Source organism: Stenella coeruleoalba, assembly GCF_951394435.1.
Source record: "Stenella coeruleoalba genome assembly, chromosome: 4".
Lineage (NCBI taxonomy): Eukaryota > Metazoa > Chordata > Mammalia > Artiodactyla > Delphinidae > Stenella > Stenella coeruleoalba.
This window is the reverse complement of record NC_137149.1, coordinates 70,093,949-70,116,642: the sequence shown is the minus strand read 5'-3', so window position 1 is coordinate 70,116,642 and position 22,694 is coordinate 70,093,949. Positions and strand designations below refer to the sequence as shown.

The window sequence follows — 22,694 nt, the reverse complement described above, 5'->3', positions numbered from 1 at the left end:
CAAATATTTGTTGGATTAATAAACTATTCTTATATAACTTCTCATGTGCTAAACTGCTTCCTACCAGAAGCTTGTAGAAACAGAGAAAGATCAAGTAGAGATACCAGTCAAGTGACTGAAAACAGGTTTTCAAATAAAAGATAATTCTGATCAAATAGTAATGTGTGTGCAAAAGGATTCTGAGGTTCCATTCAGACCCAGTAGGAAGGATGGAGTGCTACAGTGTATTAGTGATGTCTGCCATGAACAAAAATGACAACACATGCATCATATCCCTGAGCTAGTCTTCCCTTCTCTTAACGTGTTTATAGTCTTATTTCCTTTCAAATGCAAAAAGAAACTGAAATTTTCTTGAAAATGTGTAATTGTCTCCTAAAGCTTTATAAATATACAACATCTCCATATAAATTCTTCTGTCCTTCAAGAGATTACACTTAGAAGTTCTACATCTTTTCTTTTTTATCTCTTTGTCCTCTGTAAAATCAAAGCAATGAAGATTCATCATTTCCAGTCTACTTTTCCCTGTAGCCTCTTTTACAATTTTGTCATGGGAAATGATGGAATCTTCTACCTGCCTTTCTTCATCCAAGTGTCCATAAACTCTAAGCAGAAGCACAATCAAACGGTGGAAGAAAATGTGGCAGAGTCAAAGGGGCAACCAAAATGTCACTGGACAAGAGAGAACACTTTCAGGATAAGTTAAAATACAGCTTCATGCTTCTGGGGGAACAGAGGTTGCTCAAAAAACCTAGAGCCAAAAGGTTAACAAGCACACTTTCTCCACAGTAATGTGAGCAAGGAGAATTAGGGGTAGAGAAGGGTCATGGATAAATGAAGGGCTGAAGGGAGCAACTCATGGGATCTCCTGGAAACTGAGAGGGAAGATCTGGACATGAAGTCAAAGCCAGGAAAGAAGGCTGTGTGGGTGATGAGAGATGGGTAATAGACGATTGCTTCTTGGAAGGGACGCTCCTGGCTGCAGCCTTCCAGACTCATCTCCTTTCAAGGAGAGAGATGCTATAACCCTGGGAAGTATATTTCATGACACCAAAGACAGGAAATGGCCCAAGCATAAAATAGAGTTTGTTTGGAGGCCAAGTTCAAAGGAAGGACAACTCTTCCGGAAGGTAACGTCAATGAAATTAATTACCTTTTATCAATAGCCACATGCTGGGACTCTGCCTGCTTTACCACGTATTATACAACTGGCCAGCTTAACAGAACAACGTGTGCAAAGGCTTGACAGCAGCGTTCAACAACAGGAAACAATGACCTCGACTCTTCCAAGGGTCAAGACCAATTACAGTCTTCAGGCTGAACAAATGGGCTTTTAAAACACCAAGCTATGAAAACGTTAAAGGTCTCCTTCTACCCCTCTTTCCCCAATGGACTTGGAATTTAACTTAGACCTAGGGTACAGGACAATCGTCATTAATATCAACCACATATTCCTGCACCCTGGCCTTGAGCTTTAAGTCAGATTGGACTTTTTTAGGAAAACCTCATGTGGTTCTTTGATCTGAATGGGTTGGATGATATTAAAGGATTGTAAGGATTTCTTCCTCCCTGGAAGTTGACTTCTCCATGCTGCTCCATGAGCCTAAGGACATTAAATTACCCTCCAGTCTCAAAAGGCAGTTCAACCCATAATAAAATTGGATTGATGAAAATAAATGCATCTTTTTTTTTTTTTTTTTTTTTTTGCGGTACACGGGCCTCTCACTGTTGTGGCCTCTCCCGTCATGAAGCACAGGCTCCGGACGCGCAGGCTCAGCGGCCATGGCTCACGGGCCCAGCCGCCCCGCGGCACGTGGGATCTTCCTGGACCGGGGCACGAACCCGCGTCCCCTGCATCGGCAGGCGGACTCTCCACCACTGCGCCACCAGGGAAGCCCAATGCATCATTTTAAATTCAGGACTTCCTCGAATTTTTGGTTAAATCTGGAGTTGGGGGTGGGGTAAAAATAACAATATTGAGAGCGCAATCTTACTTAATCCTCACACCATCTCCATAAAGTAAAGAAACCGAGTACAGGCAAGTTAAACACCTTACCAAGGTCACATACCACTGAAGCAGAATTTAAACTCAGGCTAAACATCACCCATCATTTCTAACATGTGCTGCTCTGGGTCAGCGTCTTTAGAACAGTGAGGCCAGTCAAGTCCGACCCATGGATTTCTCATGATGGGTCTCATTTTCGTCTCTCCAGTCCTTTTACAGGAAACCCTCCTTCCCAATCCTGTCCGTAGGGTTCAGCTCTGTCCTCAGGAATGATCTATGGCCCAGGCCTAGTCAATGAGAAAATGATCTTTCTAGCCACAATGATAAGCACAGGCAAAGGCATGGGACTCAAGCTGGGCCAAGGAGTTGTAACCAGCACATTGACAGTTGCTTTAAGACTAATGCTGTTTGTCTACCATTACTCCTGGATTTTGCAGCTATGAGAGCCAATATATTTCCATTTTTCATTAAGCCAATTTGAGCTCGTTTTCTGTCACTTGCAACGGAAAGAGTCCTGACTAACAGAGTCCTTTTCTCAAGGCTAGAATATCTGACCAGATTGACCCCTCAGCTTTGTCCGCTTATACGTGTCTACAGGTTGCTGGTCCACCTCAGTCTCTGTGATCCTGGCAATGTCCTTAGGAGAGCACTTTGGATTTCTGGCCATTAAACAGCGAAGGGGTGGGGGGGGGGGTGCACCCAAGGACCAAAGATAGCATCAGTGTTCTTTCTGCAGCACAGCTGGGGATCGGGAACCGGGGTTTCCCTGTACCACCCAGGAGCTTGGTGACCCAGGCAGATTACTTAAAGTATCTCCCTGTGCCTGACTTTCCTCATCTAGTGTGGATAACGACAGCATCTACCCTGCAGGATCATTTTGAGAAGTAGATTTATGTAAGTTAAGGACTTATAACAGTGCCTGGCATTACATAAATGTTCATAAGACCATCTCAATGCTGGTTATTAATTTTGTAAAAGACAAATTAGAAAAAAAAAGCTTTTAAGACAGCTAGCCCAATGAATCGGCAACTACAATACTATAGATAAGAGGAAATGAGACATAAGGGACATATCAGAGGTGGATGGACAGGACTGAGTTAAGGGGAGGTGCGACATGCGTTCAGAGAGAGGGAACCGTTAAGTTCACAGCACTATTCTGCGTGACAGCAGAACCTGAAGAAGTTAAGTTTGGCTTTAGAACCAGACTAATAAGGGCTCCCATCCTAGCTCTGCCGTTTTTTAGCTGTGAGGTTTTTGGAAAAATTATTCAGCCCCCCTGAAGTTCAGATTCTTTCTCTTAGAATGGGAACAATACCACGTCCTCTCTCAAAGCGCTTTGTGAAGATAAATGGGACTGGGGACATTTGGTAGTGTGCGCAAAAGGCAGCACCGTGGGGTCTAGTAAATATTAGATATTATCAGTTGTAAGGTCTGAGGACTGGATTTCTGCTTATAAATACCTAAGATCTTTCACAGTTTTATTTGTGTTCGTCTCAGAAGCGACCGACTTCACAGCTGCTGTGTTAGTAGAGATCTTTGGAAACAAACAGAGGAGTCCAATAGTTTTCAATACCCGACAACACTGGAGCTGAGCGGCTCTGACAGCAGCTACGTATCGGTCTCTGCGTTTCTGCCATACACCCACCTCTGTCTTCTGGCCGTTCCTATAAAGCTCAGGCAGTCGCATGAGGGTCTCTGCAGACACATCTTTCTCCAGGACACCGTAAATGACGGGAGGGGCGGATGTGAAAAGGAGGTTGAAGAAGATCAAGACCCAGTAGTCAGTCATGGATGTTCCTGAAAACCCACAAAAGAACTGGTACCAGAAAAGGAGGTTCACATAGGCCTAGGGACACAAAGAGGAACATGTGCGTCTTAGAGTCAGCAATGCGTGCTAGGACCGCACACGCCACACGCTGCTGTCCTGAGCCGTGTGATCTCAGCCCCTCCCTTCCTCGCTCACAGAATGGAAGACCACAACTTCCCTTGCAGCTTTTTTTGGTAAATTAAAACACACACACACAGACCATTTACTATGTGGTGCTGGCACTGTTCTAAGAGCTTTAAAGAGAATACATTTAATTTCAGTAACAACTTGGGAATTACTCTTGTTCCCATTTTACAGATGAGGAAAGTAAGGCACGGAGAGGCTAAGGAACTTGCCCAAAGTTACCTGGCTAACACGTGGCAGAGTCAGTATTCAAATGCAGATGTTCTAGCTCCAGATGAAGAGAATCTAGCCCTGTGCCTGGTATGTGGCAGCCATGCAACAAGTGTTCATTCTCTTGCTTTCTGGGTTCACAATTATTTTCTCCTGGTGAAATGGGATGGTGTCGGTTGAGTGGCCAACCATCCCAGTTTGCTTGGGACTGAGGAATTTCCCAGGACATGGTACTCTTACTATAAAAACTAGGACAGTCCCAGGAAAACCAGGACAGGTGGTCATGCTAGAGGCCAGGCACATACATAGTTTCTTATTTTGTCTCACACAGAGTAAGTCCATGATAGCAAAAGCTCTGTGCCCTGAAGCAAGGCAGGCCACAGGAAAGGCTTAGAATTAGGGGGTCTTGTTTCAAGTCCTAGGGAAACTTCCTATTGACTGTATGACTTTAGGTCATTTTAATAACCTCTATGAATTTTGGTTTCTATGTCTGGAAAAGGAGAATTATACGACATCAGGTCTTAGTATCAAGATCCAGTTAGCAACTGCTCATGACCTGAAAAATGCCTTTTGATCGATTTTAATTAATTGATTAAGATATTATTGTTGGCACCATAGATACACTGAAACACCTCAGGATGGGGACCACGATCCTTAGAATAGAGTTTCTTAGTCTAGGGTCCATGGATATGCATTATGCCTCACTCCTGAAAATGTACGGGTTTTAGGTATATGCAGTTTGGGGCACTATTCTGGGGAATGAATCCATAGTCCTTATCACTATCTCAAAAACTGCCCAAGATGCAAGAACCGTAGTCTCAGAAAACTAAGCTATTCGAATGGCTTCTGATACTGGCCCTGTTCTCCATAGTTTACAAACCACTTGTTGTTTGGCTAGGCAAGAAAGAGGCAGAAACAAGTCAGGAGGATTTCAGTGTGAGGCCATCAGGGTTTACAACGGCCCCAGGGTCCTTGCTCCCTGGTGACGTTCTCTCTACTAATAAACACCCCCTCTCTCCAACTGCATGTGGCATCTTTTTTTTTTTTCCATGAGACAAAATTTTAAATACTTAACAACAGTTGGACATTTGTTTTATCATAATGTCCTGGTCTCTTTCTAATATTAGTTAGAAATATGGAGTTAAAAGGAAGGGGGAGAGGATGCAGTGGACTGCATCATAATAGAAGAGAAGGTAGAAAAATGCAAAGGTATTTTAAAAACCTGGGAGATGGGCTCCCCTCTAAAAGTCATTGATCACTAAGTCCTAGAATTTTAAGTTACAAATCACAGCTTTCCCCAGAATCACACGGACAGAGATATTATACATTTCAAATATTTTCATACAGTATCAAGGCTTTCTTAAACTTTGACTGAGTGTGCTAATTCCAATTAGGAAAGTACTGAAAGCTTCCTGAAAAGTTCATCTTGCTACAGGGAAAAAAATGCTCCTGCTGACTGACCGACAGACAGACACACGTGCACGCACCGATCTAAATTACATATTTGGGATATCCTAAAAATGACCCATTAAAGTCATCTTTTTCCTAAAGATGGCATTTCAACAGAGTGATGTAAATTTCTGTTTACTACTAACTTTCTACACAGGCACTTTAAAGACCAAGAATAAATGTGGTCTGAAAATCATGACATATTTACATAATCACCCCACCTAGAAGGGATTTAGGTGAAGCAATCTAAGGTCCACATGGGTTTATGAAAGAGAAAACTGAAATTTAAATGGTTTGCTGAAGATTCGAAGCCAGGAATCCTACTACTCAAATTCTGCCGTTCTATGAATTACATGGTCAAAATTAAGTTCCTTGACCATCCAATAGCTACCAAAGCACAAACACATTTTACAGGCTTGCCAAAGAATTCTTCCTCTGGGAGTGCTAGCCAGCTACAGCCTAAGGCACTACACTGGGTTTTCATCTGTATCTGTGTGTTCAATATACCACATGGGACATCCGTCTGGGGATAGCATATATACATATATAGTTTTTATATCTCCTATAAAATTGAAGAAAACCTTTTCATTCTCCACTGACAGAAAGCATTAAACATTTCCTAATTCTGCTTGTCACAACCTTTTTATGGAAGGTCAAAAACTGGATTCTAAACGAATCAGACAGGGCTTAATTGAATTTAAATGCATAGGGAATAGAAAATGCTAGCAGATGGACAAGCCTAGCAATCTGCTCTCAGCAGCTGAAACACAGCACATTCCCAGATTATTCCTGGTAAGACAGCAGAAGTGCTCCTGGCTGCTTCCCAAACATCAACAAGCAAAGTGAGCTCAGCATCGGGCCCTTCCTCTTCACCCCTTACACAAGCTGGAGTGGAAGGGAGAAGGGGGGGGGGCGAATTTTCTGGAGCTACATACCACGTTCTTGTAGAAAAAATAGAGAATCATGTTGGAAAGTCGGGTATAACACCAGTGCCCGTGGACAAGGAGTAGCTTGCTGAGATGTTTAAACTGGGAAATGGCAAAGTCACTGGCCATCACAGCCTGCAGAGGCAACGGGGAGAGAACGTCACCCTGAGCAATGGAACATGTTAGAACAGACGCAGCATGGCAGCCTAACCGCCAGCAGGCTCAGACTGGTCAAATATGTGGTTTAAACCTAAGACCGGGAAAAAAAAAAAAAAAAAAAAAAAAAAAAACCTTCAAACAAACAAAAACCCACAAATACAGAGCCTTAACGGGTTACCTGGAGTTACCACTCAGTTTTCCAATGCGGTCCAATGAAACAAAACTTCTCTCTGGTCACCGTTCATGATGTAATTTCAGCAAGTGTACTTTCCCTAGAGAGCAGCTCCCTTACCCAGAACTCTGCGCATTACAGTGTGCATTTGCTTCTCCTCCATGAGGAGAATATTAAAAGTATATAGTCGTGACTTCATGTGACTCTGTATAATGTAGCAGGCAAAGGAGGTATTTGAATTTCTCATCTTTTAGAGAGATGTTGTAATTCATCGTTCTCGGGAAACCCTAAGCCTCACGTCCCACTTGCCTTTGACAGCACTAGCTCCATACATGACAAGCAGTCTTCTGGACGAGCTTCTATCTGAATTTTGTGCCTAAAACACTATTCAACACACATGTGCGCACACGAAAGCAGGACAATCCCACTTCCCTCATTCTCTCCTATCTTCTCTCCCCCTCTCCCTCTCTCTTTAGGATTTTTAGATATTTCATTCAAATCCTTAGTAGCTCTCATCAGTGTCAAAAGTCATACAGCTATTGCGGCGCTAAAAATATATATCCTTATGACTTAGATAAGTTATATATTTTTAAACTGAACAAGTGGGCCACAGAGCTCAAATTACCCAGGGAAATTACCGTAATACTCACCCAGTAAGTAATCAGTGAACGAATGGCTAAACGTCCTGCCACCCACTCCTGAGCTAGCCGCAGACAGCCTCACTCTACCACAGAGATTTGACCATGGAGAATGCTGCCTTTGGATGGGCAGGTCAAGTTCGTGGTGTTTGGGTGCACAACATCCTCTCACCTGCATGCCTTCTTGACCTGAGATCCCAATCCCAACGTCTGCCACTTGTATCATGCTAACATCATTGGCACCGTCACCTTTGTGAAACGGAAGAAAAGGTGAGAAGCATATGAGGAGCAAAGAAAAACTGCCCACTGTGCAAATCAACAGTGGCCACTCAAACAAACAAACAAATCCTTCAAAGCTTATCCCATGTCTCCAAGTTGCCTGGAAGCTAGCTAAGCACAAATGCAATGTGGCGTCCCACTGCCATCGGGAAGAATTCCATACTCAACACTACCTTAAAGTCCTTCATGCTACAGCCCCTACCTGGACTGACCTCCCCTTTCTCTATGTCACTCATTCTACTTTCAATTTTCCAGATATACCCTACTCCTTCCAGCCCTGCACATGCTGTTTCTCTATTCTTATAACACCGTCCTCATCACCCCTGCCGCACCTTGTGGATTTCAAGGGCTCTTGTGCTCAGCTTAGATAATCACTTCCTCTAGGAAGTCCTTCTCATGTTCCTTTTAGATTCAATGCCCCTTCCTTAGGCCCCAAGCATCACCCTACGAATCTCTATCATATCTAGCATGGTATTAAGCTTGCTATAGATTTCTTTGTCTTCCCAACACATTGGAAGCTTCTTTAGAGGAGGTATGACATTCCTGCTGGTAACGAACATCTGTTGTTCCCAACTGCCCAGCAACCTTAACTTGTTTTCTGGTAATAGTATCCTGATTTTCCTTGGGAACTCTGAGTCCATGAGTCTCTGAGCCCAAACCACCAGATTTGGGATGGGCAACCGGCTCAGGCCTGGACAATTACCACTGCCTGTTCCCTGGCCTCAGTGGTTGGTTCAGAGATAGGCACGTGATTCAGCTGAATTGACAGAATTGACATGTCCAGGGCTCTAGCCTCAGGGACAGATGGATCCAGGGGCTTGAACAATTCACTCATGTATATGCTCATTCAATAAGATAGCTGAACAAAATTTCACCCTAATCCTGATACTTTATTCCAGCAACTTGAGAAGAGGTGCTATCTTTTCTCTCAAGTTGCTAACAGGATAAGATATAAAGGTGGGAATTTTCAGTAGCTGTACCAACACCCTGAGGGGAGATGCTACCTGAGACTGAAAATAATCCAGGTGGAAACAGAGACTATAAGAGATGGCTGAGTTCATCTTGCTAATGTCTGAACTTTGGAGTGTCTCAGAGCTTAATCTCACACTGTTTCTCTTCTCCACTTACACTCATTTTTTTGGTAATCTCACTGATAATACTATCGGGGCTTTAAATATCACCATTAGACTTACAATTCCCGAATTTATGTCTCTAGCCAATTCCTCATTGCTAAATTCCAGACTTTATCTCCAGCTGCCTACTTGACTCACTGTTTTAGACATCTAATGGATTTCTCAAACTTAACATGTATAAAACCCAACTCCTGCTTCCCTGACTCCATCTCAGTAAATGGCAGCTCCGTCCCTCTGTTCTCGAGACAAAACCTTGACGTCCCCCTTGACCCCTTCTATTATATAACATATCCAATCCGTCAGCAGATATCAGCAGCTCTTTCTTCAAACCACGTCCATTATCTTACCACATCCCTCCACCTCCTCTGCTCCTACCCGCGCTCGAGCCACAATCATCTTTTCCCTGAATTATTTCAATAGCCGCTCAACTGGTCTCCTTCCTTATGTCCTTACAACCCGGTGGCTCCTCTCAACACAGCAGCCAATGTGATCCTTTTCAACTTACGGCAGCTCACGTCCCTCCTCTGCTCAAATTCCTCCTGTGGCTCTCTGTCTCTTCAGATAAAAGCCAAAATTCCTAATGGCCTCCAAGACGCTACAGGACCTGGTCACCTGCCACCTCTCTGTCCTTCACTAACCTGCAGAAAACTCCTCCCTTTGCTCAACCTACTTTGGGTTTGAACACACCAAGCATGGTCCATTGTCTTCTCTGCCAGGAATGTTCCCCCCCACCCCCCCAGATCTCCTATGGCTCCCATATCATTTCCTTCAAGTCTCTGCTTACACACAACTTTATCAGTAAGACTGTCTCTGAAAAATCTATTTAAAATAGAAGTCGCTTCCGCCTCCCCCAATGCTCTGCATCATCTGACTTTGCTTTATTTTTTCAATAGCATTGGTCACTATCTGATCTTATATTTTTATACCCTTTTTTTTTTTTCCCCACTTTTTACTGCATTACCCTCCTCCTATACGTAAGTTCCTTAAGGAAAGGTACTTTGTCAGGTTTGTACACTCTTGTATCTCCATTGCCTAGAAAAATGCCTGGTACATAGAAGGCAGTCAATAAATAGTGGTTGAATGAATAAATAAATGAACTGTTCATATTCTTGAATTTAGCTTTCTCGAAGGCAGAACTCATGAATTTTTCAGGTCTCCGATTCAGTACATTACCCTCCTTAACCCAGATGATTTGGGGATCTGACATGTACCACAGAGTCCTATTATATTGTTTTCCATGTCACATCTCTACCACCTGGTTCATAAGAGGAGGCCAAATAGGTGATGGAGGGGAAAGGGGAGGGAGTGAGGGGACGGAGGAGAAAGAAGGGAGGAAAGGGGAGGGAAAGCGGGGGAGGAAAAGGACAGACCGAGAGAAGGGCAAATGTGTACAGAAGAAAGGATCAGCCTCTGGTGTGACATGAAAGTGAGAAGTGCAGGGCTGGGTTCCACTTCCACTCACCGATGGCCAAAGTCATCACCCGGAGATGGCTTCGAACCAGTTTGACCACTTCACTCTTCTGCAGGGGCGTGGCTCGGCAGCAGACCACAGCATGGCAGCGAGCAGCCAGCTCCAGGAACCGCCTCTGCAGACTCTCCTGCAGGGCAAACTCCAGGGTCCTCCCGTTGATAACGAGTCCAGCTCGCAGCCCTGAGTCCGGGGGCGCGGGAGGCTGGTGGAAAGCCTCACTTGATGCTTGCTCTGGAGAAGCTGGATTTTTCTTCTGAAGTTCTTTCAAGATCGTGTCCATCAGCATCTCACAGGCATTCTTGGAACAAGAGGCAAAGACAGTTAGCCTTGGGGCTCCCCTGCTGGCCACATCCAGCTATATTTATCATTGCTATTCTTTAACATTTGCTTCATCAAGTCAACCCCAGGGAGTGAATAATCGGTTACTTTCCAAGACCTCACCGCTCTTCCACAGAGACTTCTGTGTGTATATGGGGACAGGATAAAAGGATGGGGTGCATCTCACTTCCAACTGTACAACTAAAAAATAGTTTTAGAATTTCTTTCTTTATTTGTGCAATTTACCTTCTCAAACCATGAATCTCAAGAGCCCTTCGGTCTCATTCTCTCATTTACTACCTGCTTGATTTTAAGCAAATTAATATAACCTCTGAGCTTCAACTTTCTCATGAGAAAAATTCAAACGTCTACATTATAATTCATTGTGAGGAATAAGTGAAACAATATTGGGTTAGCCAAAAAGTTCGTTCGGGTTTTCCGTACGATGTCTTGGAAAAACCCAAACGAACTTTTGAGCCAACCCAATACATGCACAGCTCCTAGTGTAAAGCATGACACAGCAGAATTTAAAACAGTAATAATTATTTTTCTCTTCTTTTTTTATTTTTGTTGTGTTTTTTTTGCGGTACGCGGGCCTCTCTCTGTTGTGGCCTCTGCCATTGCGGAGCACAGGCTCCGGATGCACAGGCTCAGCGGCCATGGCTCACGGGCCCAGCCGCTCTGCAGCATGTGGGATCTTCCCAGACCGGGGCATGAACCCGTGTCCCCTGCACTGGCAGGCGGACTCTCAACCACTGCGCCACCAGGGAAGCCCTATTTTTCTCTTCTTTGATTCAACACATTCACTCACTTACTATTTACTGAGAAGCTACTGTGTACTTGAAAAAATTCTAGGTGCTGGAGATACATCAATGAACCAGAAATCCCCACCCTCACCGAGTTAACATTCTGGTCGATGTTCTTAGTGGCCTTATCCCATTTGGTGTGCATGCATCCCTCCACTCTCCTCACCCCACGCTTGTTAGGAAGCTCTTTGAAGACAGACAGCACTTTTAATTTACTTTCGAAATCTTTTAATTTACTTTAAAACTTTTTAAACTTTTAATCTTTTAATTTACTTTAAAACTTTTAATTTAACTTTTAAAACTTTTTAAACTTTTAATGTTTTAATTTACTTTAAAACTTTTAAAACTTTTAATTTACTTTACTTTCGAAATTCGTGGCCTAAAAGAGGGCCACGTTAAGCACCCAATAAATATTCATTAGATGAATTCTACTCGAGAACACGAACAATAAACTTACAGAAATTATTGTGTCAAATGACCACTAAGGACAGAGGCAAACAAAATCCTGGAACGGTGCATTTAAGTTTATACACTAAGCCTGAAATAGTTTATTCACGAAAGAGCCCCTCACACTCAGAGGCCATTTACTCTTATTTCAAATGCTATTTTATCAAGCATTTCTCAACCCAAAGCAAAATAAGATGGGAAGTAGGTATGAATATGTAGGCACACAGACACAACAAATACTTAACAACCACATAAACTATAAACAAGAGAGTCAACTTCACACTGGAGCTACCTGGCAACCTTTACCACGAGAATAAATCTGATCCCATACACCTCAAAAGCCCCCATGGAAAAGTATACAAAGATGAATCAAAGATGCTCAGCATAGGCTCAGTATAGAATAGTAAAAATATATTTTTAAAAACCTTCCAAACTTTGGTTACATTAAAATGGTATATTTAGAAGGTGACATACCCTGCAGTCACTGAAAATCAAGACCTCTATTAACATGACATGATGGTTAAGATATTTGTTAAGTGAAAAAATATAGCCATAATACTATACAACCGTATAAATACAGTCTGTATAGCATTCATATGCTCCTACTGCAGAGTGCAGTCTGACTGGATGCCCTTCAAGATATGAAAGTCAATTACCCGGTTTTACGACTGTAGATTGATTCTAGATATTTTTATTCTCTTATTTGAGTACAAAAGTGTTTAGTTGTATAAATTAACTATATTTTCTTTATAGAAAAAATATACATACACACATATAGTCAATCTTCATTATTTGCAGATTCCATATTTGCAAATTCACCTACTTGCTAAACTTTGCCTGTAATCCTACGATAAAGGTGCTTTCTTGGTCATGTGTGGACACGCGCAGAGTGACCGAAGATCTGAGTCATGCAACACACACCTTTCCAGCTGAAGCTGAGCGAGGTGATGATGCTCCGACTTAGGTCAGCTCCCACGCTGTAAACAAGTGCCCTTTTCACTCTCCGTCTAGTGACACATTTTTTGCAGTTCTGTGCTTTTTGATGGTGATTTCACTGTTTATAATGGCCCTAACTGTAGCCCTTCAATGCTGCCTAGTGTTCCTATGTACAGGAACGCTGTGATGTGCCTTATGTAGAAAACGTGTGTTAGACAAACTCCGTTCAAGCCTGAGTTATATGCTGTTAGAGACAAACTTCGTTCGAGCCTGAGTTATATGCTGTTGGTCATGGGTTCAATGTTAATGAATCAACTATATATGTATAAAATTACACATATATAATATGTATAAAATTATATATATGATTATATATAATATATATACAAAATTATATATGTAATATATATGATTATATACATAATATATATGATTATATATATATATATATATATAAAATAAGGTGTCTTTAAAAAGAAACATACATGCAACAAGTTATGTATTGATTGGTTGATGAAAGTGTTCTGACCAGAGGCTCACGGGAACCTAATCCTTCATTTCCCATAGGGGCAATGGTTCAGTTTCTACTACTTCAGTATTTCAGCAACTTTATAGAACTTAACTCCATGAATAATGTATTTATACAGATAAATAGATATAGGTTATATAATATGTATCATAATACCAAAAGCATGCTTGACAAGTAATCAGCTGTCAGTGCTTAGGCAATTCACAACCTTTTGGAGTCTCAGGCTATAAGATGGGGATAATTTTATCTGCTCTACTAGTTATAACGGTCAAATGAGATCATGTATGAAAAAGGCTTTTATAGATTCTAAGAAACATGAATATAAAGAGTTACTATCTCGGAAGAAAATTTTAAATGAAATGAAAATAAAACTGAAAAAATTAAATGATGAATCCTGAAAGGGAGTAAATAATCCAGGATATGAGTCTATTAAAAAAAGAATCGAAATTTATGAGAACAGAAATTATGCAAGGTTTGTAAGTGGTTACATTTACCATAACCTAATTTGCAAATTTAGGAACCAAAGTTGATGGAAACCTGTAAAGTTGAGGTACTACACTATAGATATGATTGGACAATCCATCGGTTGCCAGGTGGCCCACTTAAAATGTCACAGGAGCAATGTGCTTCGCTAAACGACAAATTGGGCTCATGACCTTCAATTCCATTTTTAACTCTTAGCATATGAGGGGTGGAGAGTGGGAAAAAGAGAAAATAACACAGTGACTGAGCCCCTACTATGTGCTTGGGATTTTATATGCATCGACTTGAGTCATTATAGAACTCAATTAAATTATGTTCACTCACTGTGTTCCGTTTAGTTATCTGAAAAATTGAGGTGAAATACCTACTGATAGCAAAAAAATCTTTTGTATTTAGAGCAGTCCACAGTGGATACTCTATAAAGGCTTGAGTTGGTAGTTTTAAATACCTTTAACCATAAATTGTATATTTATAAATAAATTTCATAATACTAATGATTTTACTGCTCACAAAAATGGCATAGTCAAAACTGAACACAAATGATTTATTACTTTTAAAAGTTCACTGAACCCCTTTCATCTGCCAGGCACCACATTAAACAGTTTATATCTTCCCATTTAATGCCCACAACATCCCTGTGAAATAGACATTACTCTCACATTACAGGTAAGAAAATGACTCAGGAGGGTAACTCGCCAAGGTCACATACCTGGTCACTGGCAGGCTAAGCATTTGAATCCAGGTCTTACCAGACTTAGGGCACTTCCATTTTAGTGACTAAAATGACCAAGCATTTTCTTGTGCTCGCTCCCCAGCTGAAACTGGGATCTGCCTGGTGGCTATGCTTGTGGGTCCCTGGGCCACTGTCAACTGCCAAGGAGAACTCACTCTGTGTTGAATAAGGAAAATTCTCTTTCCTCAAAATGTACCATCTAGTTGGGTATTGACTGAGGCCTGACCATAAAAACATGGCTAACCAAACGCGGCAGCCTGTGACCAAGACCCAAGATGTGATCCAGGTGAGAAGCTCCAGAGGATTTCTGAGGCAGGTTGCTATGACAGAATGGATGTGACTGATAAAAGTATGACAACTGAGGCAGGAAGGAGGAAGGTTTTCCAAGCAAATTAAACAGTATGCACAAATCTCAGTATCACTATACTAGGAATCTTCTGAAAAAAATAAAATGCCTGTTTAATTGATTAGAACATCTGTATTAGAGATTAGTGGCAGGGGTGGAGGGAAGAAGGGGTATTAGAAAAATAGGCTGAATCCAAATTTCTTAAATTCCTTCTCCTCAAAAAAAAAGGAGAAAAAAAAATCCAAAATCCCTTTTTTCCCTGCCCTTAAACAGTTCTTCCAACTTTTGATATTCTCAGGTGCACTAGCTAAGATTAACCACTAGAGGGCAGGATTAGCCTCTGAGCCTAATTTTAGAATTACCAGGAAAATACTTATTCACCTGACTCCAACCGAAATCATTACTTCTCCTCAGCTTGAAAGGGGGGTAGACTTCTGTCCCAGAGCTTGACATATTTTGTCATCATGGTCTAAATCTTGTCAAATCAGTGATAATTCAATATGGAGTGGGGGGGGGCGGGAAAGGCAAATAAAAAGGAAATTTTCTTTCAGGGTCTTTATTCAGCAATGATTCCTTTGAATCATGGTATTTTCCAAGCCTTTAGAAGAACTCAGCAAGCTAGGTTGCTGGATAGAAGCACTAGTTATCAAGGAGCTAATGGTTATTGGTTTTTCTTTATCCTTATAGCCATCACATCACAAGTATTCCGTTGGCTTTGAAAACACAAAAAGACTGGCTTGATCTCAGTAAACATACCTTACTTTCAGTATTGAGGATGAAAAGCTTGTCCTCTGGCTCCAGTAGTTTGCACGCATAAGCAATATTGACAGCTGTCTCCTGTTTGTCTCCTGTCAGCATCCAGATCTTGATTCCGGCTTTGTGAAGGGCTTCTATAGACTCGGGGACCCCCTCCTGCAGACGGTCTTCAATGCCAGTAGCACCTAAAAAATAACCACAATGCAACAGGGCTTGTAAGAAACACAAAAGCCAGCTGAAGCTCATCTAAACTATAATTGAACCCTATCTGTTAGCCGACCCAATCCTGAACTACACAAAAGGTTCCAGTAGCTTCAAGCGGTCCAAATGAAGCGTGAAGACTCAGACCAAAATCATATACAAAGTAATATTTTGGGAAGAAAGCCTTCGCAATCAATGAGTTTATCAAATTTACTTGCTCTCCTTTTGGCTAGCTTGCTTCTCTGTAAATTCAATTACTCATATATCCTTACTCTTCAATTTTATAATTCCATGATACTCCCGAGGGTAAGGGTAGGCTTTTAAAGACTGTTCTGGTCAGTAACACGTATTATCTATTTTTAATGCTCTTTCATATTATAAGTCCATAATTCCCTTTTCTGTAACAACTGAGGCTATGTTTTAGAATTCAGACGTTTTACAGATTTTTAAAAGGTAAGAGGATATATGTATCATATTTTATAATATCTGGTAATCACGCACATTAGTATTTTTTAGCAAAACTTACAAATTACAACATTCACACTAATTAGGATACTAAAGACTTTAAATTGTCTTATCGAATCAGGCCTGATTTTGCTGCTAAATGAGTTTTGGCACTAAACTCACAAAGCAGTTTTGAGTTTGGAACTGCAGATGAGGAAATGTGAATCTGTACCACTCACACTGTCACGGAGAAATGACAGGAGGAAGATCATTACTTTACTGGCTAGAGACCAAGTTAGATCATTGTTTTTTCTCTGAAGCAGAGGCACAGAGCTCAGAGACCGGTGTTTTGGTGTGTTAGTACTCTAAGGCTGTGTTCCTCAACCTTGGCTGCCTCTTAGAACTACTTGGGGAGCTCTGAAAAATTCAAATGGCCACACCACACATCAGACCAATTGAAACAGAATCCCTGGGCAGGCATCGGTATCTTTTAAAGCGCTCCAGGTGATTTTAAGATGCAGCTCTAACTGAGACAAGAGGTGTCAGGTGTGCAACTTTTAGTTGAAACCAGGAAGTAAGAGAAGAGAGACAAATTTCATTAGCCCGGTTGCAGGCACAGAATAAAGAATATGGGCCCTGGAGTGAGGTAGATCTGAACTTCTCCCCAGCTCTGCCAGCCACTAGCACGTGACTTTGAACAAGTCATTAAACTGCTCTGTGCTCCAAGTTTCTTCTAAATAAAATAGAGATTTGTTGTGCAGATTCAAAAAGACAACACATATTAAATACCTTATCCAATGCCTGGCAAGAAACTTGAGCTTTCCTCTCTTGAACCAGGGTATTTAATTGGCTTTGTATTCTACGTTAAAGCATTGAATTTTTAAATGATCTTAAGGATGACCAGCCTGCCACAAATGAAGTCTAAGTTCACTGCAGTGGAAAATGGACTGGAAAGGATTGGAAGCAGGGTAGAAGTCAAACTGGACAGGGTGGGCAGAACCACATGTATCTATTAGATCAAAGTGGAAAAAAAGCCACTGGTGAATAACTAATTTACAGACATCAAGTGTTTTTGAAAATTCCCCCTTCGGACAATACCTACCAAGTAAAGTTAGTTTGTTCTCCAACCTCATGGCAGATTCAAGTAGTAATTCTTCCCTGTTGTCAATGCTGGTTTCAGCTAAAAAATGATTTCTCAGCCACTCTGCATATTCAGTGTCACTCATGACCTATGAGGGGGAAAAAAAGCTATGAGGCAGGCCATGTGATGAGCCTATGGTATTTCCCTCTCTGGGTTCACTCAGGCCAGGTCCAAATCCTCACACTACCCAGTCACAAACTTCCCGAGCTCTGTGATCAGACTAGTGTAACACTAAGGATGGACAGACCCTGTAGCTCAGAATCTCTGGGAAATTCTAGGCACCATATAAGATGAAAGTAGGTTAATCAATTAAACCAGGGAGTGTGCAGTTGGGAGAAAGGAGCCACTTGAAAGTTAAATTCAGGGTTATTCTAATGGTGCAGTTGAAAAAGTGGTGTCCCGTACTCAATGTCAGGTATTATATAGCCAGCAGCACCTTTGATTTCTTTTGATGGTTGGTTTATAGGGTGAGTTATCTGTAAAGGTTAAAAGAAAAAGGAGGCCAAATGGGTGAAGCACGGAAGTTCTCTTCCAAACAAAAAATTAAGTGGAATTCCTGGAGAAGGAACCAATGATACATTTTCCTTTGTCTTCAGGTTACTGTAATGGGAGAAATCTCCTTTCAGTTCTTATAAAGCAGCATGCAGTAGAGGGGGTGAGGCAATTTCTCTATCTACTCATTCTTGCCCACAAGGTAATCTGATTTGGGAGAATCTGGCATCTATTGGGCTACATTTTTATCAGGGCAGGACCATTCCACTGAAAAGGCAGAAGGTCTGTTTCGATCTTGAATTCTTCATTCTTCTTACAACTGTGTATGAGGCAGGCTTTTGATTCTCCATGCAGCTGGTTGACTAAGTGCCTCAGAGTCTACACCAGATCCCACTTTCCCTAAGGCAGTTCCCAAGAACTAGAATTTGGAGAAGAAATGAGAGATGCCTACATTGGCCTCAGGTCCTAGCTAGTCTCCAATTCAGTTCTCCCAGGAGCTCTATTGTTTGGGTGCTACTGGACAGCCATTAAAGCATTGATACTTTGATCTACGTGTATCTCTCAGTCTTCTCTACCAGCCACAGCGCAGAATGAAGGAGAGAAAATTGATACTTTGGCTTCTAACACAGCAAAAATTAACTGTAGAGCTCAGAGCCAGGGAGGGAAAAGACAACAGAATGGGTAGGAGGTAGTTATGGAGAAGAGGGAGAGAGTTGGCAAGAGTAGCCTCCCTGGTTCTTCTCCAATATTTCCCCTATGTGGGCTGATCTGATTGTTCTGTTTCTTTTCCTTCAATGTTCATCATAGCTCTGTTATATCTTGACAACAGACTCCCTTCCCTCCCCCATAAGCACATCCTTCTCTTGCACTAGCCCTTACTAGACTCTCCTTCTCCACCCTAACTAGACTTCCGCACCTTCTCCTGCCACTGCTCTACTCTGAAACAATGAGTTACCTGAGTTTGTACTGAAGGAAGAAACCCTATCTAGGTGTGCAGCTGGGGATGCAGTTGTGGCTATGGCTATAGGGATGGGGCTGGGGACGTCTTGGCTTATCAATGAGGGAGGGTAATATAAGGGTGTAAGGCCTTGCATATAGCTTCATTATAGCTGAGCAGCTTGACTTGGTCAATACCTAGGCCATACCCCACTGGCCAAGTGGCACAAAAAACTTGACCAATTCACTCTTAAAAGGCTTCGTATCTCTGTTTCTCCCATGCCCCCAGGGGTGGTTCTGGTAGTAACACCCCTCAAATCACTTCTTGGAGCTCTGTCTTCTTTCTTATTACTTAAATTTTTATCTAGAAAGGATACACTATGTCCCAGGATTATTCTCAATAGAGAATGATAAAAACTGAGATAATATTTAGGAAATTTACCTGGATTTACAGATAAAGACTTATGAGCCCACCAGGAAAAAATATCAAGAACTTATAAGTGGAAAATTAAGGCCAGTCTCCAGCCTCATTCTTTTCAAAGCACATTTAATGCTGTAAGATAGAGGAATGATATTTGCAAGGTACTCAGAGAAAGAGAGTAGGATCCAGGGATGTTTATTCCCAGTCATACTGCAGTTTCCACACAAAAGCACTCGGATATATTGAAACATGGGAGAACTCAGACAGTATAACTTCAGGCATCTTTCTGCCAAAATACTTTGAGAACAAACTACAACCAACCAATATATAAGGAATAAAGAAGCGATATGAAAATCGAGCCCAGTGGCCCAAAAACTTTTCCCGATGCTTGGATCAGGGTTTGATACGCACTCGTTTTCGTTAAATGATAGTGGAGCTAGGAAGGAAGGAAGCCAGCAGACAGGAACACGGAGCAGCCTTACCCTCTTTGCTACACACAGAGTGCGCAGGCCTCGCTTGGTGTAGGCATCCAGGTGCTGCTGGGTTTTCTCCCTTAACATCATTTGTTGTTTTTCCAGACCTGGTCCATCTAAAATAATTAACACACGTGTTCCCACCAGTTTGCCCAATGACATATGTTTTAAAACAATGGTAACTTAACCCACGACAAACAAAAGGTCTTGTAGTTCTGAATCCCAAATGTGCGTTTATAAAAGGGACCCCTCAGAATAAATCATTCCCTTGTCTCTTTTTCCCTGGGGAGAGAAAAGTACCAAGAACTTAATACAAACACCATTCCCACACCATCGATAATGACTGTCACAATGATTATAAGGATGCTGGCTGTCATTTATTGAGCATTTACCATTTTCTAGGCTCTGGTCAGAGGCGCGGCATATATTGCATACAGTATATCATTAAACCTCTCAGGAACCTATAAAGGAGGTACCATAATCCCCACCTACTGAAGGCAAAGGACAGTTAGGTAACTTTATCAAGACATAGCTACTGTCAGAATCCAGATTTGAACCCTGTCTATGTAACCCCAAAACTTAGGTGCTTTCTCACCAGATCCTAGGCAGCTTCCCCTACACTTCACCAAGGGTGACGCATCCCTACAGATCTGCTTGTTTGCCTTTATAAATCCCTTGAGAGTGGCCCTTCGATCTCCAAGCCCTTCCTATCACTTCCCTCTCAGTCCTGTATGAACCCACCTGGGGAAGCCACTGAGAGCAGCTCCATGATCACAGAATCAGCGCCCTTTGTATACACCACGACTTGGTTGGAAATGGGGTGCCGGACCACAACGGACATTCTTTTTCTTACTGAGTCGAAGGGCAGGATGTGTAGGAGTTGAAATGTTAATGGTCCCAAAGCAGCAAAGTCCACCATGACCTGCTCTGGGGTCCGGGACTGCAGAGTGCACTGGTAAGCCCGGGCGGCATATACTAAGGCCGCTTCATCCGGGCTCTCAGCCTCGTAACACAGGCTGCAGGCCAAGGGCTGTCCAGGGAGGGATTCCACCTTGCCGTTTGTGACATCCACATTGCTGTCTTGCTTCTCAGTTTCTATGCGACAAGCTGAGTTACCAGAGCCCTGGGGACTCTTGCTGCTCTGGGAGATCTCTTCCTCCACAGGTGAAGCTGGTTTCATTCGACTAAAGAGAGAGAGTCTGCTCACAAAGGCATTTGGGACCCCAGAGGATGACTCTTTCCCACTGGCAAGAGATGGTGAACTTGATCTTCGGACAGACAGTCTCTGGAAGAGGCTTTTAATCTCTTCCAAAGACTTAATGGGCATTGCATGCAGAGAAGAGAGTCCAATCTAGGAAAGATAATATGGGAAGGTCTCAATAATACAGTCAAAGGCAGTTGGTAACAACTGTGAGGTCAAACGGGGGGAAAAAAGGAGATATGAAGAGTTACCACTCCCTCACATGGCAGCCTGCTTCATACTTACAAATGCCACAGGAAACGTTAATAAAAATAGCCATGATGAAAAAGATGCACTAATGTTGATGGCATCGTGAATTTCAAAACCACTTAGGAAGAAAACTGATAGCAAAAGACATAAAATGCTACATTGCTAGCAGTGGGCATACGTATAGCAAATTTCCCTAATGAAATAACTTAAACTATAAAAAATTAATAATCTTTATTATATGCATCCTAGCAATAACAATTTAAAAATTACAAGCAAGGATTTAATAATAGCAAATTAGAAACATCTTAAAATGTTACATAACATTTAAAGGTCAAGTTTATAACGATTACAGGGCACTATTGAAAAAGCTAAAAAAATAGTATTAAAAAACAGTATAAAAACAAATGTATCATAATACACATTTAAAACACTGGAAGAAAGTAAATCGAAAGATTAACAAAATGTATTTTTTTTCTTTTATTTTCCAGGTTCTAAAAAAGGTTGTTAATGTGACCTTTTAAGCAAAGTAGGCCAATAAACAAAGTAGCTCACAGAAGAATTATCAGCATAATAGGAATTCAAATTTCTATTTTTATAGAACTTTTTCCTGTTCATAGCCTGATTTCTTCTAGATCTTAACTCTTATCAGTGATTAAATTTAGAATTTAATAACTAATTGGGATGACCAATTAATTGAATGTTAAAATTTTCTCATTTAGAAATGCCCAAGGCATTAAAGAATTTTCTCCTAATAAGTATTAATTTTATGATAGTTTGAGGGACTCATGCTGGTCAATTTTCAAACTTACTGGCAACTCAAAAATGAAAAGTGAAACTCAACCACAGATGACGTCTCTGTACTCCACATGAATTCTGATTAACTCTTTATTCATTGCCTTTCTGTCACTACCTTAAAATATCATGAGGCTTAGGCTCTTATATGTCTACAGAGATTTTCTTTCAGGCTACAGAATATTATATTCTTTGGGGATAAGGCAACTATATTTCTTAAACAGAAAACGCCAAAAGATGTCTATATTGGAAACAGATGTATATGAAAAAGTGTTACATGGGGAGAAAAACAGAACATCCAGTGAGTTATCCTCTAACTATGTACGTTTTCAAAGAGCAAATTTCTAGTTGAAATCTTATAAAAATACAGTTTCTGATCAAATGAAAGCTTAATGGAAAGTAAAACATTTTTATGTTAAAACTGACCACCTCTGAAGTTGCCAAGAGAAAATGATCTAACAGAAAATTAAAATTTAACTGGGTTGTGCCGCAAATTGAATTTTAAATAGATGTATGCAAAAGGGGAGATAGTTATATTCAAGGAAGATAGCACAGCAAGCGGTAAATCACCAGTCTCTAAAACAAGTTTTTCTTTTTAAT

The 22,694-nt window shown here is 41.4% G+C and overlaps 1 protein-coding gene across 4 annotated transcripts in view; it reads right to left on the bottom strand.

The window, feature by feature from the left end:
• ATP10D (ATPase phospholipid transporting 10D (putative)) overlaps positions 1-22,694 on the bottom strand; it is a 114,923-nt gene that overhangs the window by 11,567 nt on the left and 80,662 nt on the right. For 3 of the 4 annotated variants that reach the window (XM_079920064.1, XM_079920063.1, XM_079920065.1), the window contains 8 exons: positions 20,594-21,203; positions 19,862-19,968; positions 17,492-17,618; positions 15,745-15,929; positions 10,382-10,688; positions 7,680-7,756; positions 6,548-6,673; positions 3,648-3,848 (listed from right to left, as the gene is read on the bottom strand). In XM_079920064.1, the coding sequence (XP_079776190.1) occupies positions 3,648-3,848; positions 6,548-6,673; positions 7,680-7,756; positions 10,382-10,688; positions 15,745-15,929; positions 17,492-17,618; positions 19,862-19,968; positions 20,594-21,203 (1,740 nt within the window). Of the gene's footprint in view, positions 1-3,647; positions 3,849-6,429; positions 6,674-7,679; positions 7,757-10,381; positions 10,689-15,744; positions 15,930-17,491; positions 17,619-19,861; positions 19,969-20,593; positions 21,204-22,694 lie in introns of those variants that run through there. The other variant, XM_079920066.1, reaches the window with a different exon arrangement.